General features: G+C 42.3%; 1 protein-coding gene and 1 long non-coding RNA gene across 5 annotated transcripts in view; one reads left to right on the top strand and one right to left on the bottom strand.

Moving 5' to 3' along the window:
* LOC142829146 (uncharacterized) overlaps positions 1-13,583 on the bottom strand; it is a 40,870-nt gene that overhangs the window by 13,285 nt on the left and 14,002 nt on the right. The window lies entirely within an intron of this gene.
* The window catches only part of LAMB4 (laminin subunit beta 4), a 97,189-nt gene continuing 87,872 nt past the window's right edge, over positions 4,267-13,583 (top strand). For 3 of the 4 annotated variants that reach the window (XM_014572173.3, XM_075927267.1, XM_075927277.1), the window contains exons 1-3: positions 4,267-4,341; positions 6,733-6,798; positions 8,315-8,472. In XM_014572173.3, the coding sequence (XP_014427659.2) occupies positions 6,765-6,798; positions 8,315-8,472 (192 nt within the window). In that variant the 5' untranslated portion in view covers positions 4,267-4,341; positions 6,733-6,764. The remainder of the gene's footprint in view (positions 4,342-6,732; positions 6,799-8,314; positions 8,473-13,583) is intronic. The other variant, XM_075927273.1, reaches the window with a different exon arrangement.

The following is a 13,583-nucleotide window of genomic DNA, read 5'->3' as shown; positions in this document are numbered from 1 at the left end:
GGGCCTGATGAGATGCATCCTAGAATACTCAAGGAACTGAGGAGATATCTGAGCCATTAACTATTATCTTTGAAAAGTCATGGAATATGGGAGAGATTTCAAAAGACTGAAAAAGGGCAAATATAATGGCAATCCATAAAAAGGGAAATAAGGAAAACCTGGGTAATTATAGATCAATCAGCTTATCTTCTCTACCAGGAAAGATAATGGAGCAAATAATTAAGCAATCAGTTTTCAAACATCTAGAAGATAGAGATGTTAAGGAGATATGTAACAGTCAGCAAGTCAAGGACAAATGCCTTGTGGATGGAGGGGAAGTTGTGGACATGGTATATCTTGACTTTTGATACTGTCTCACATGACCTTCTCATAAATTTATTCTTCTTAATCTCTAAAGCTAGGACAAGAAGCAATGAGCTGAAATCACAGCAAGGAAGGTTTAGGTGGGACACGAGGAAAAACTTCCTAATCTTCAGGGTGGTTAAGCACTGGAATAAATTACTAAGGCCGTGTCCAGACTCAGGGGTTTTTTCGGGAAAAGGTAGCCTTTTCCCGAAAAAACTTCCCCTGCGTCCAGACTCAAGCCGCGTTCTTTCGAAATTATTTCGAAAGAACGTGGCTTTTCTTTCGATGGCGGTAAACCTCGTTTCACGAGGAAGAACGCCTTCTTTCGAAAGTTCCTCTTTCGAAAGAAGGTGTTCTACAATGTAAAGAGGCCATCTTCGAAAGAGAGCATCCAGACTCGCTGGGTGCTCTCTTTTGTAAAAGCGGATTTCCTCTATCGAAAGATCTGCCTGCAGTCTAGACGCGATCTTTTGAAAGAGGCTCTTTCGAAAGATGCTTTCGAAAGAGCCTCTTTCGAAAGAAGCCTGCAGTCTAGACATAGCCTAAGAGAAGTTATGGAATCTCCACCCTTGGATATTTCAGAGAACAAGATAGACAAACACCTGTTAGGAATGGTCTAGATAATACCTATTCCTGCCATCAGTGCAGGGAACTAGACTAGATGCTCTCTCAAGGCCTGAGGTATCCCGAAATAGCTATCCCAACTCTTAACGGCAAGCCCATTATTTTGAAATATAAAAGGTTTGCTATTCTGACATCCCTGTAAATCTCATTCCATGAGGAGTAAGGAACATTTCAGAATAGTGGGTTATTTTGTAATACGGCGCTGTGTAGACAGCACCAAATTATGAAATAATCTATTTCAAAATGGAACAAAAATAAGTTACACAATTTGCATAGCTCAAATTGCGTAGTTTATTTTGAACTACAGGTGCAGTAGAAACGCACCCTTTCAATCCAATGATTCTATGATTTTATAAATCCAGACCCCTTGTCAGTGCTGGAACCAGAGACATAGGAAAGAGGTTTTTCAATCCCTGGCTCAGTAGTTTGAGGTCCCACTCTTGCTTAGGATCTGATATAACTCAAAAGGCTGGATCTACCTCTAACTTATACATAAATCTTCTGCTATAATTCCTTTCTTACATAATTTTTCTGTAACAAAAATGTATTTCCTACAAAATATTTTAATAAAAGATCAAGCATTATGTTACCATGTAGTATTATCCTAAGAATATTCTCATACAATATCTGACCCTTATCACTACAATACATTCACACCTTGTTTAATCATAAAAAAGAGAATGTATACCTTGTAGTAAAACTGATTTTTTAAAATCCATTGTGTTTGTCAGTGTTATGCCCTCTAAATGTAAAACACTTCTGCAATCATTCATACTCCCAAACACACCAAATAAGGGATGATGTCAGCCTGAGAAGAGGATGTTGGTGCCAATAGTAATATACAAGTGTTCCTAAAAAGAAACATTTCTAAACATGTAAATGTGTGAATTATTTCTGCTAGAGACAATCCTGGTGATAGAAGAACAGTCACAAGACTAAATCCTTAATTTTAGGAATTAAAGAATTTTCTTCTGAGCATAAAAATTAAATGAGATCACCTGATTATGAGTAATGTATATTTTGCTAATCGATAGACGTTTCTATCACAGGATGTCAAGATGTTTTGCAAACAAACTAATGAATGAAGCCTCTCAGCTCCCATTCTAATCACAGGGAAACTGAGGCTCTGAGAACGTAAGACTAAAAATGTTAAAAGTAGTCACTGGGTGTGTGTCTTCAGGGCCATTCCAAGGTGGTTGTGGGGCCTGGAGCAACTCCTCTCCACCCATCCACCAGTGGCCCAGGCACAAGGCATGGGGCAACCCCCTGTCACAGGTGCTGACCTCACTCCACCCCTTTCCCAAGCCCTGTCTCCGCTCCACCTCTAGCCCTCTCCCACCAAGCAATGTGTCCCAGGGACTCATGTAATGGCAGCAGGAGTTGCCCTACCCTCCACTCATCGCGCGGGCAGCGGGAGCCAAAGTGGCCCAACTGCCTGCCCTTCTCTGTTTGGCTTTGCCCCGGCCTACCCTGCCCCACCGTGCTGCCCTCATGGCATGCTGTACCCTGCTTCTCTGAAGCAGTGGGAAGCAGGGCACCATGGGCCTGGGGAGCTCTCCTTCCTGTCACCCGTGAGAAGCAGAGCACACCAGTTTGAGAGAGGGCGGTGAGGCAGGGTGGAACAGAGCGGAGTAGACTGCTGGGTCACTATGGCTCCAGCTTCCTGCGTGGTGAGGGTGGTGGATGAGCCCTGTTACCACTGTGCCAGTTCCCCCATAATTGCCTGGGCCTCCCCCATACATAAGACAGTTGTGGCAGCTGCCATAGAGGGCCCTAAAGCATGGGGCCTGAGGCAGCTACCCCGAACCATCCTGTGGACGGGATGGCTCTGAGTGTCGAAGGCTATGTCTAAACTACACTCCTCTGTCGGCAGAGGGATGTAAATTAGATGTATTGAAAGTGGAAATGAAGCTGGGATTTAAATATCCTGAGCTTCATTTGCATAATGGCATCTGCCGCTTTTTTTTGAAATGGGGTTTTTCAAAAAAAAACCAGAAGTTTCAAAAGATCCTGTACTCTGAGGATCTTTTGAAATGGGGCATTTCTGTTGAAAATGCCCTGTCTAAACTGCCGGGTTTTTTTGAAAAGCCCCGTTTAAAAAAAAAGCAGTGGCCGCCATTATGCAAATGAAGCACGGGATATTTAAATCCCGGCTTCATTTCCACTTTTGATACGTCTAATTTATATCCCTCTGCTGACAGAGGGGTGTAGTTTAGACATAACCTTAATGCCCTACATTTTTCAGGTGTTTGACATTTTCAGTGTTTCAAACCAGAGAGCCAATATTGGAAACACCCTGAATTAGTAGCCACTTTTGAAAATGTGACTGTGACTTATCCAGGGCCAGCCAGGAAATCTCCAGCAGTACTAGTGTAACCCAAACACTTCCTGAGTGTGGTGTGTTGTCCCATCTATGGCACTGAGACCACTTACAGCGAGAATAATGAGTATTCTTTACACTACAGCCTTAGCTAGTAGCCAGCTGGCTTTTAGTCCATATAGTAGAGGGGCTCATGCACTAAACTCCAGAGGTCTTATGTTCAGTTCTGCCATTTGGCATTACACTAAGTGGCTACGTCTACACTGGCATGATTTTCCGGAAATGCTTTTAACGGAAAAGTTTTCCATTAAAATGATTTGCGCAAGAGGGCTTTTGCCCGAATGGGAGCAGCACTGTATTTCCGCAAGAACACTGACGATCTTACATGAGATTGTCAGTGTTCTTGCAGAAATTCGAGCGGCCAGTGTAGACAGCTGGCAAGTTTTTCCACAAAAGCAGATGATTTTGTGGAAAAACTTGCCAGTCTAGACACAGCCAGTATGTGGCTGGATCTCTCAGCTCTACTTTTACTGTCAGCCTCTTATTTTCAGTGTTTGGTTCTCAACTATATCATCTCCCCCAGACACAATTGATCAATTCTTTAGTCAATGTGCACATCTGGAAGTTTGCTCTACTCCAGTTTTAACTGTCCCTACCCAAATTACATTATTCATGTGCTACTAAACTTTTCTTGTAAATTAGATACAAGTATGTTGGTACTACAAAGTGTAACACAAAATCAAAGGCATACAACTTAGCATTTTGTGACTTACAGATTCATTTTTAAACTAAAGCAACGCTATTTTCTGCTATTAGCATGCCTATGGCTGTTTCAGTTTATGACATGAATTTGTTAATGCCAATAACTCAAGCTGAATGACTTCACAGATCACCTCTTTGGCAGGTTTTAGACTGGTTGCCTTTTCTTCGACGCCCAGGTGCCTGAGGGTAAGCACTTTCCTTTCTTAGCTGAAACTCACTGGTAAGTCTTGTCTTGCTGTCTTCATTTTGTTTCATTCATTTCTAGAAACGCTTCATCTTCCCAGGTCCAGGTAAGACCACTTTCAACATTAACTGTCCTGCTATACACTGAGCTATAGCATGTCATTTTTGCTGGTTGTCATTTCACATGTTAAACCAATGCTGCAGCAGATATTCAGTGAATATTGTTAGTGCAAAAACTTAATAAGTAACTAATAGTCCTGCAGCACCTTAGAGACTAACAAAAAATGTAGATGGTATCATGAGCTTTCATGAGCACAACACACTTCTTCAGATGAATGGAGTTAAGGGGTCCAGGGTACAAATAAATAGCAGAGAAAGAGAGGGGATGGGGAGGGAAAGAGAAGGAAAAAATGGGGAAAATATTCTTTATAATATTAGTCATTCAGAATCTGTAGTAATGGGGCCTTATACCTGAAGAGATAGACATATTATGGTTACTTGTTGATATGTTTCTTACTAAAAGTCCAAGCGCTGTTGAGTGATAGTGCTTAAAATTATACTTAGGCGTGTCCATTATTTTGATACAGTATCCAATTTTGAAGTTCAACTCAACAGAAAGAAGTCTGCTGAATTATGCCATAGGGAACTGGGTCAGCTGGAAATTCCTTTTACAACAAGAAAGCAAAAAGCACAATTGCACAAAGGTTATTCAGCTTCTCATACATAGTTCTTCAAGATCCTTCAAAGCTGCTATACACTTGGGAGAACTGAAATAAGCACAGAAGGCTTGTTAGTCTTTTATAATTTTTCCCAAGTATTATAGCTCAAATACATGTGTAATTCTGGAGACTGCAAACTATGCTTACATAGAACCCAAGCCTGCAAATAAGTACAGTAAATGACTTTATGCATGTGATTAGTTTTATTGAAATGTTACCCTGGTATTCTGCGGAATTTTATCTTAGCTCACTCCACATAGAATCAAAGAATCATAGGGCTGGAAGAGACCCCAGGAGGTCATTGAGTCCAACCCTCTGCTAAAGCAGGACCAATTCCAACTAAATCATCCCAGAAAGGGCCTTGTCAAGCCAGGACTTAAAAACCTCTATGGATGGAGATTCCACCACCTCCCTAGGTAACCCATGTCAAGGGCTTTGTGGAAGTTAGGAGCAGGGATGGAACCAGCAAGCTACTATTCTCTGCAACGCCTCAGAAGCTAATGCTACATTCAGTAAGGGGGGGGGGTTATAATGTACAGGGAGGCAGCATGACTTCATCGGAGGTAGCAGGCAAGTGGGCACAAAGGTTGTTGTCTGCTTTCTCCAGGATCCTTGGTGTTTACAGGTGTAATTTCTTCCCTCCTCTGAGGCTACTAATCATTCCCTTGGAGGAGGGATGCTGAGAAAATCCCACAAGAAAAACCCTTCTGTTTCCTGGTGAGTTTTCCCAGAGGCAGCAACTTCGTGGGTGCTCTGGAGCTAGAGCACACACTGGAAAATAATAGTGGGTGCTCAGCACCCTCAGTGACCATGTCCTCTATCCCCAGTGCCTCCTGCCTGCCAATCAGATCCTTCCTCTCCCATCTAGCACATTCCACTCACCAGTGATCAGCTGTTTAGCAGCATGCAGAAGGTGCTAGGTGGGGGAAGGGGAAGAGCAGTGCCAGGAACAGGAGAAGCAAATGTAGGACCTGCACTGAGAAGGGTGGAACATGGAGGGAAGAGTATCAGAGGGGTAGCCATGTTTTGCATGGATCTGCAAAAGCGACGAGGAGTCCTGTGGCACCTTATAGACTAACAGATGTATTGGAGCATAAGCTTTCGTGGGCAAAGCTTATGCTTTCTTTGCCCACAAAAGCTTATGCTCCAATACATGTTAGTCTATAAGGTGCCACAGGACTTCTTGTCACTTATGGAGGGAAGAGGTAGTGTTGGGATGAGGTGGAGCCAGGGAGAAGAGGTAGAGTGGGAGCATTGCCAGGGGCAGCGTGGGGGTCAAGCACCAGTGGCCAAATCAGAAAGTTGGTGCCTCTAAGTTTTCCCCTTCCACAGGTCTTTCCACAGGGCACAAGCACCTGGTCCAAAGCTATTAACTATTTTCCTCATTGCACGTGCTTAATGACTCACCCATGACATTGTTTCTGCCATGCATATAGGCATGAGACAATTATGCCTTTCGTGATCTGTTTAGAGCTAAATGGGTTATATTTAAATGATTGGATGGGACTTTATTTTTAATTGTCAGTAACTTTTTGAAATCTGTTCAAATGCAATTCTGAGATGTTCTTTTGCTTTGATATAGCTCTCAGAAATGAAAGTCCTAGCAGAGTTATTAGTCACTAGCCAAAATCAAAACCTGTGTTTTCTTTTCATCTGTTTGTATTTTTATTTCTGCTGTATCAGTTAATGTAAGACAGGTCTGAGCATAAGGTACACATGAGAAGAAGCTTGATGAGGTATCATATTAAATGTCATAACAGGTTTCTTCTCTTCCTGCAGGTATCCAATTCGCTTGGTTGTCACATAAAAGAATGTGGCTTGAACAGATCATTCTTTTAAAGTTTGGTAAGTGCAAATATTTTACACATGTCCAGGCTAAACCTTTTTGGTTAACAGTGTATGATTTACATATTTTCCCAACATTTCATTCCACAGCTTTCCTCTTGTCATACATGTTCTCAAAGGTTATTAAATTCTGCTGAAATATAGTCATGGTTAGACACAGGTGCAATGCTACAATGACTCCTTTCTCCACCACCTTCATTCTAAAGCTTGATTCAAAGTTCATTAAAGTCAAAGGAAACACTCTTCAATATGCTTTGGATCAGGCCCTAAAACATGTAATCCATGTCTGCCAACAGTTGATAAATATGAATCTTGGAAGCAAAGCAGGGCATATTAACCGAACACTCCTATTACTTCACCACTGAAAAGATTTATTTGTAAGTAAGCTGCATGTCTGAAGTATATCCTAAGCCATAAATTGAAGTTTGACAGCTTCAGCACTCCCTACAAACACTCTCAATTGATGCTATTTTACTATAACAAAACTGCATTAATAATGTCTCTAGTTTCCCTTGGCATTCTAAATAACACTTTTTATCAGAAGTTGAGCCAAACAGGGTTAAAAACAGGTGATCCCTCCAAGGCTCCCATGCCTGTTCAATGTTTCAGGATAGGACTTGCCTAAAAGGGCAAAACCCTGCAAGGAAAGTCTTAATTTAATGGGAGGAAAATATTGAAAGTCATGTCAGGCAAAGCAAGCCACAACGCTTTGTGATTATTTGATTCAAAATTATTTTCTGTTCCTAAACTTTCACTTTATCCTGGATAAAGGGGGGCAACAGAGACCAAAGCTATAGGTTCATTTCAAAGCACCTGACAAGCTGAGGAATCACTGACTTGAATTCCAATCTCAGTTACACTGGCAAAAATCTGGAGCAACTCAATTTAAATCAGCAGGGTTACTCTAGATTTATATCAGTGGTAAATTAGATCACAATCTGGTCCTGTGCGTGGGGTCACCTGTATCAATAATACTGCATCAATGCTTGCTATATCTACTGATGAAGCACAACACATTAATTATTATTACCTGGTAGTTTCATATATTTATTGCACAATGTAATATTGATCACAATTTTAGCACTGATGTGCAATATGCTAGTTTCCAATGTATTTACAATGATTCAGGCTGGCAATAGGGCACACATTTTTATCAGGGACAGTAATTAATCATTGGAAGAACCTACCAAGAATTGTCATAGATTCTCCCTCATTGGCAATGTTTTAATGAAGATGAGATTTTTTTTTTCTAAAATACATGCTCTGTTTCAAACAGGAATTAGTTTGAGGAAATTCCTATGGCCTGTGTTACACAGAAGGTTAAACAAGATGATCCATTCTGGCCTTGGAATCTATCTACCTATGAATTAGAGAAGCTTTTTGAATCCTGTCAAGTATCTGTAACAAAGGACAAAAGGACAGTGTAGACAAAGGATAATGCAGATGATTTTGCAGTTGATGTGGATGGAGCATACCATTGAGTATGTCACACCATTTTTTTTTTGTGTGTGTTTAGTGTTGGTAAGTTTCCTGTGTGCAGAGGATGACTGTGATAATGGCTCCTGTTATCCAACCATTGGAGACCTTCTAGTGGGCCGTAGTGACCAGCTGACTACCTCATCAGTTTGTGGACTAACTGGCCCTCAGAAATATTGCATTATAAGCTACCTTGAGGTTGGTTCATTCTTATTTATAAAATAATTACACATTATAAGAAAATGCTTCTAGATATGTTTAAAACTTTGTCAGATGGCAAAAGTATGCCCGGTGAAATTATATATTTTATTAGGGCAGGAAGACAGCTTGGCAGTAGCCTACAAGCTGATGTTTAATTTCTCATCAGAAATGCATCAGTGAGCCATAAGAACAGCCATACTGGGTCAGGCCAATGGTCCATCTATCCCAGTATCCTTTTTTCTGATCATGGCCAATTTGAGGTGCTTCAGAAGGAATGAACAGAAAGGCAATCAGCAAGTGATCCATCTCCTATCTGGCAACTGGCAACTTCTGCCAATTAGAGGCTACAGATACCCAGAGTATAGAATGAATCCCTGATCATCTTGGCCAATTACCATTGAGAGATCTATTCCTCCTCGAATTTCTCATTCTTTTGTGAACCCCATTACAGTTTTGGCCTTTACAGAATCCCCTGGCAACACATTCCAGAGGCTTACTATGCATTGTGTGATGAAATACTTCCTTCTGATTGTTTTAAACATGCTGCCTATAGTTTCATCAAGTGGCCTGGTTCTTGTGATATGAGTCAGAGTAAATAACACTTCCTTCTTCACTTTTTCCTCACCATTCATGAGTTTATAAACCTCTGTCATATCCTTCTATCATGATCCCTTAGTCATCTCTTTTCAAGCTGAAGTCCCAGACTTTTTAATCTTATATTGCCTTAAATCATTTTTTGTCCTTCTCAGTACCTTTTACAATTCTGGTGTATCTTTCCTGAGATGTGACAGTCAGAACTGTGTACAATATTCAAGGTGTGGGCATACCATGTTTTTATGTAGAGGCATGATGATATTTTCTGTCTTATTATCTATCCCTTTCCTAAGGGATATTTTCAGAGAACTATGCAAAATGACTCCCAAGATCTTTTTTTGAATAATAACAGCTAATTTAGATCACATATTTTTGTTTTTATTGTTGGGGTTAAGTTTCCAATGTGCATGACTTTATCAAAATTGAATTTTATCTGTCATTTTGTTGTCCAGTCATCCAGTTTTGTGAGATACCTTTATAACTCTTCACAGTTGGCTTTAGACTTAACTGTCTTGAGTAGTTTTGTATCTGAAAATTTTGCCACTTCACTGTTCACCTCTTTCCCCCAGATCATTTCTGAATATGTTGTACAATACTGGGGTCCTAGCACAAATCCCTGGGGGACACCACTATTCATTTCCTTCCATTCTGAAAAATGAAATTTATTCCTGCCATTTGTGTCCTGTCTGTTTACCAGTTTTGATCAATGAGAGGACCTTCCCTTTTATCCCATGACTGCTCAATATGATCACAAATGAATACATTAATCTTCAGTAACATCTGGCTGCTGCTGTCTTCACATAGTTTTCCTGTAAAATGTCTCATAAAGGCAAACATACACAGTGTATGTCAGTTTGATGGGCATTCATGTATATGAAGAAAGTAGTTTTGTAAGACTGTGTCTACACTCCAAGCTGGAGGTGTGAATTCCAGTTCAAGGAAGCATACCCTTACTAGCGCTGAGTGACACTAAACCATTTCAGAGGGGTAGCCGAGTTAGTCTATAAAAGGAAAAACTTAAAAAAGAATAGTTTAATAGCACTTTAAAGACTATCAAAACATGTAAATCAGTGGTCTCCAACCTTTTTACACCCAAGATCACTTTTAAAATCTTAGAACAAGTGAAGATCAACCACCCCACCCTTCCCCCAAGACCCCACCCCTTCCTTGAAGCCCCACCCTCTCTATTCTCCTCCTCTCCATCACTTGCTATCCCCAGCCCTTATACACTCTGCACTGTCACTTTTTCCCCCCAATTCTTATGTAGGAAGAGGTTTTTCCAACATTTGGCATGTCTAGACTGGACCAAATGAAAGAAAACCCCCTTCTTTTGGAATCCCACTTATTCCTCATGGAATGAGGAACATAGGTGTTACCGAAAGAGCATGTTTGCTCTTCCACTAAAAAAAGCGGAAGAACATCCCTGGATGCAGAAGAGTTTTTCCCGGATATCTCTGGAATCCTGGAAAAACTCCTGCCGTCTTGCTGTACCCTCACTGGGTTGAACAGAATGTGTGGGCTCTGGGGTGGGAATGAGGGATTTGGGTGTGGGAAGGGGTGAGAGGTGCAAGCTCTGGGAGGAAATTTGGATTCAGGAGGAGGTGGAGAAGGAGACACTGGCTTGGAGAGGGAGCTCCAGGCTGGGGAGTGTGGGGTCAGATGGAGGGTTGTGGTATTAAGCAAACCACAAGTTTGTGGCTGTGAGGATGCAGGAATTTTGGTTTGGAGATGTGAGGGGCTCAGGGCAGGGGGTTTCAGTGTGAGAGGCTCAGATCTAGGGCCTGGGGGGTATAGGAGTGTTATGAAGCTGCGGCCATATAGGGGCTTGGCCCCAATTGGGGGTTTGTTGGCCAGACTTCATTTTTAAATAAAATACTATGTTAAACACAAAAAGTTTCTGCATTTTCTTTATTTATGCGGACAGGGAACCTGTTTTGAGTCAGGGGGTCACTGACCCACGGAAAAGTCAGTTGGGCCACACAAGGGAAATGCAAAAAAAACTCCTCCCCAAAATCCCCCAAGCCTCCCTAATATGGCCCCAACTGTGCTGATGGGAGCAGGGGACATGGTGGTGGGAGCAGGGGACAGAGTTCTGAGGTGGAGGCAGGGTTCCATATCAGGGAAAAGGGGACAGGGTGTGGGGAGGGGGGAAGAAACAGGGGCAGGGTGTGGGGGGGGAGAGGGAACAGAGTGTGGGGGAGGCAGGAAGTCCCCTTCACCAGCTTCCTCTCAGGACCCCACCCCTATCCTGCCTCCCCCATAGAGAAGGGAAACCCTCACACATGTCTCCCCCAGGGCCAACCCCCACCTCCCGCGGTGCAGGGAAACCCCCGTGCACACCTCCCCCGGGGCCAACTCTCCCTCCCACGGCACAGGGAAGCCCCTGAGCTCCTCCTCCAGGGCCGACGCCCCCTCCCGCAGAGCACCCGGCATGCCACAGACCTGGGGGAGGGGAGCAGCCAGCGCACTTCCAGAACCCCCGGAAGTGGCGCGAAGGTGTAGGACTTCTGTCTACCCTGTGGGAAGCCAGCACTACCTCCTTTGTCACTGGAGGTAGGTAGTGGGGCTTCTCGGGGGTGGGAGGGAAATAGGGGGGCCCGAACGCCTTGCAATTGACTGGTTGAGACCTCGCGATCGATCAGTTGATCATGATTGACTGGTTGGTGACCATGGATGTAGATAGTATCATGAGCTTTCATGGGCACAGCCCACTTCTTCAGATGACCGGAATGTTGGAAGTCCAGAACCAAGAATAAATAAGGGAAGGGGGGGAGGAAGAAAAAAATTGGAGGGGCAGGGGGGAAAGACAGTGGGTAGATAAGTTTCTAAGGGGTAGCCGAGCCAATCTGTAACAGAAAAAAACTTAAAAAGTAACCAATAGTCTATTAGCACCTGAAACACTAAAAAGTTAAGAGGCTGATAAGAACCATTAGCATGCACTAGGAAAGGAAGAGTACTAACACCAGATTCCTCACAGACATCAAGAACTATTGGCACCTTCATTGTTTGTTAGGTTGATAATGTGCAAAATATCTCAATTTAGACCATTAGCATTAGAATTAAACTTGTGAATGAAGTGGAGTTCCAATTCTTCTCTGTGTATTTGGCTTACGGAATTGGTCTGAAACAAAACAGCAATTTGGAGATCCATTAATGAGTGTCCAGGAAGGTTAAAGTGTTCCCCAACAGGTTTTTGTGTCTTTCCTTTGCGGATATCTGATTTGTGTCCATTCATTCTTTCCTATAGGGACTGTCCAGTTTGTCCAATATATATTGGACAGCAGTGCCCCTCTGGCTCAGCTACCCCTTTGAAACTTATCTACCCACTGTCTTCCCCCCTCCAATTCCCCCCCCCCCACACACACACACACACTTCCCTTATTTATTTTTGGTTCTGGATTTTCAACACTCAGGTCATCTGAAGAAGTGGCTATGCCCTTGAAAGCTCATGATACTAAAAATAGTGACCAGAACACTAAAAACAGTGTTGATGTGAGGGACAAGTTACCCAAGTACATGCCTATCTGAGATGCTATTTGATGGGGACTAACTCCTCTCACTGCTCATGCCTCCAAAGCTACGCTCTACCTTGAGACTACATTTAAACTGCACGATTATTTCTGAATAAGCTATTCGGGAAGAAATATTACAAAATAACTTATCTGAAATAACGTGTCTATGCTACAGGGAAGCCGAGGCAGGCTTTCCTAATGCACTACCTTGATTAGAGCCCCAGGAAGCTCTTTGGGGTTATTACTTTGAATGGCCTGAGAGAGGAGCTATTTCAAAAGAGCAGCAGTGGAGTATCCACACTACTGCTATTCTGAAATAGCTATTTCAGGAGAGGCATTATTCCTCATGGAATGAGGTTTACAAATGCTGAAATAAACCTCCCGTTACTTTGAAATTATTTCAAAATAATGGGCTAGCTGTGTAGATGCTCTCATAGTTATTTCGGAATAATGTACATTATTCCAAAATAATGTTGCTATGTAGATATACCCCCACTAGCTCACTAAGGGTATGTCTTCTTGAGCTGGGAATTATTCTTCCAGCCCAACGTGTAGATCCATCCCCAGTGACAGGATTTTGTTTTTTGTGTACTGCACCTATAAAACTTTTAGAGTTAGCTCCTCAATGGAGGTAAGGACCCAAATACCTTTGAGGCTCTGGGCCTAAGAGTCAGCTGGATGCAGCTGACATTTTGTGTTCAGTTTAGATGTGGTCTGTTGCAGAGAAGACACATGCATGATGTTGTTTTGTTGTGTAATTTAAACTAAAATTCATTAATTAAGCAACCATTCTTTGTTTATGAACAACATACCAGCACGTGTATGAGCTTTGACTATGCAGGGAGGTTAGGTGACCTCCCTGACAGTTTTGTGAACATAAGAGTGGGATAGGATAAACAAAGCGTGTGCGCGCGCACACACACACACGAAAAAGCTGCAAAAACTGTCAGTTCTGACATTGAAATTGAAATACATTTATTTGGGTTGTTATAATTCACTAAA

Source organism: Pelodiscus sinensis, chromosome 1, assembly GCF_049634645.1.
Source record: "Pelodiscus sinensis isolate JC-2024 chromosome 1, ASM4963464v1, whole genome shotgun sequence".
NCBI lineage: Eukaryota > Metazoa > Chordata > Testudines > Trionychidae > Pelodiscus > Pelodiscus sinensis.
Note: the sequence above shows the minus strand (reverse complement) of the source record. Positions and strands in the feature narration are given on the sequence as shown.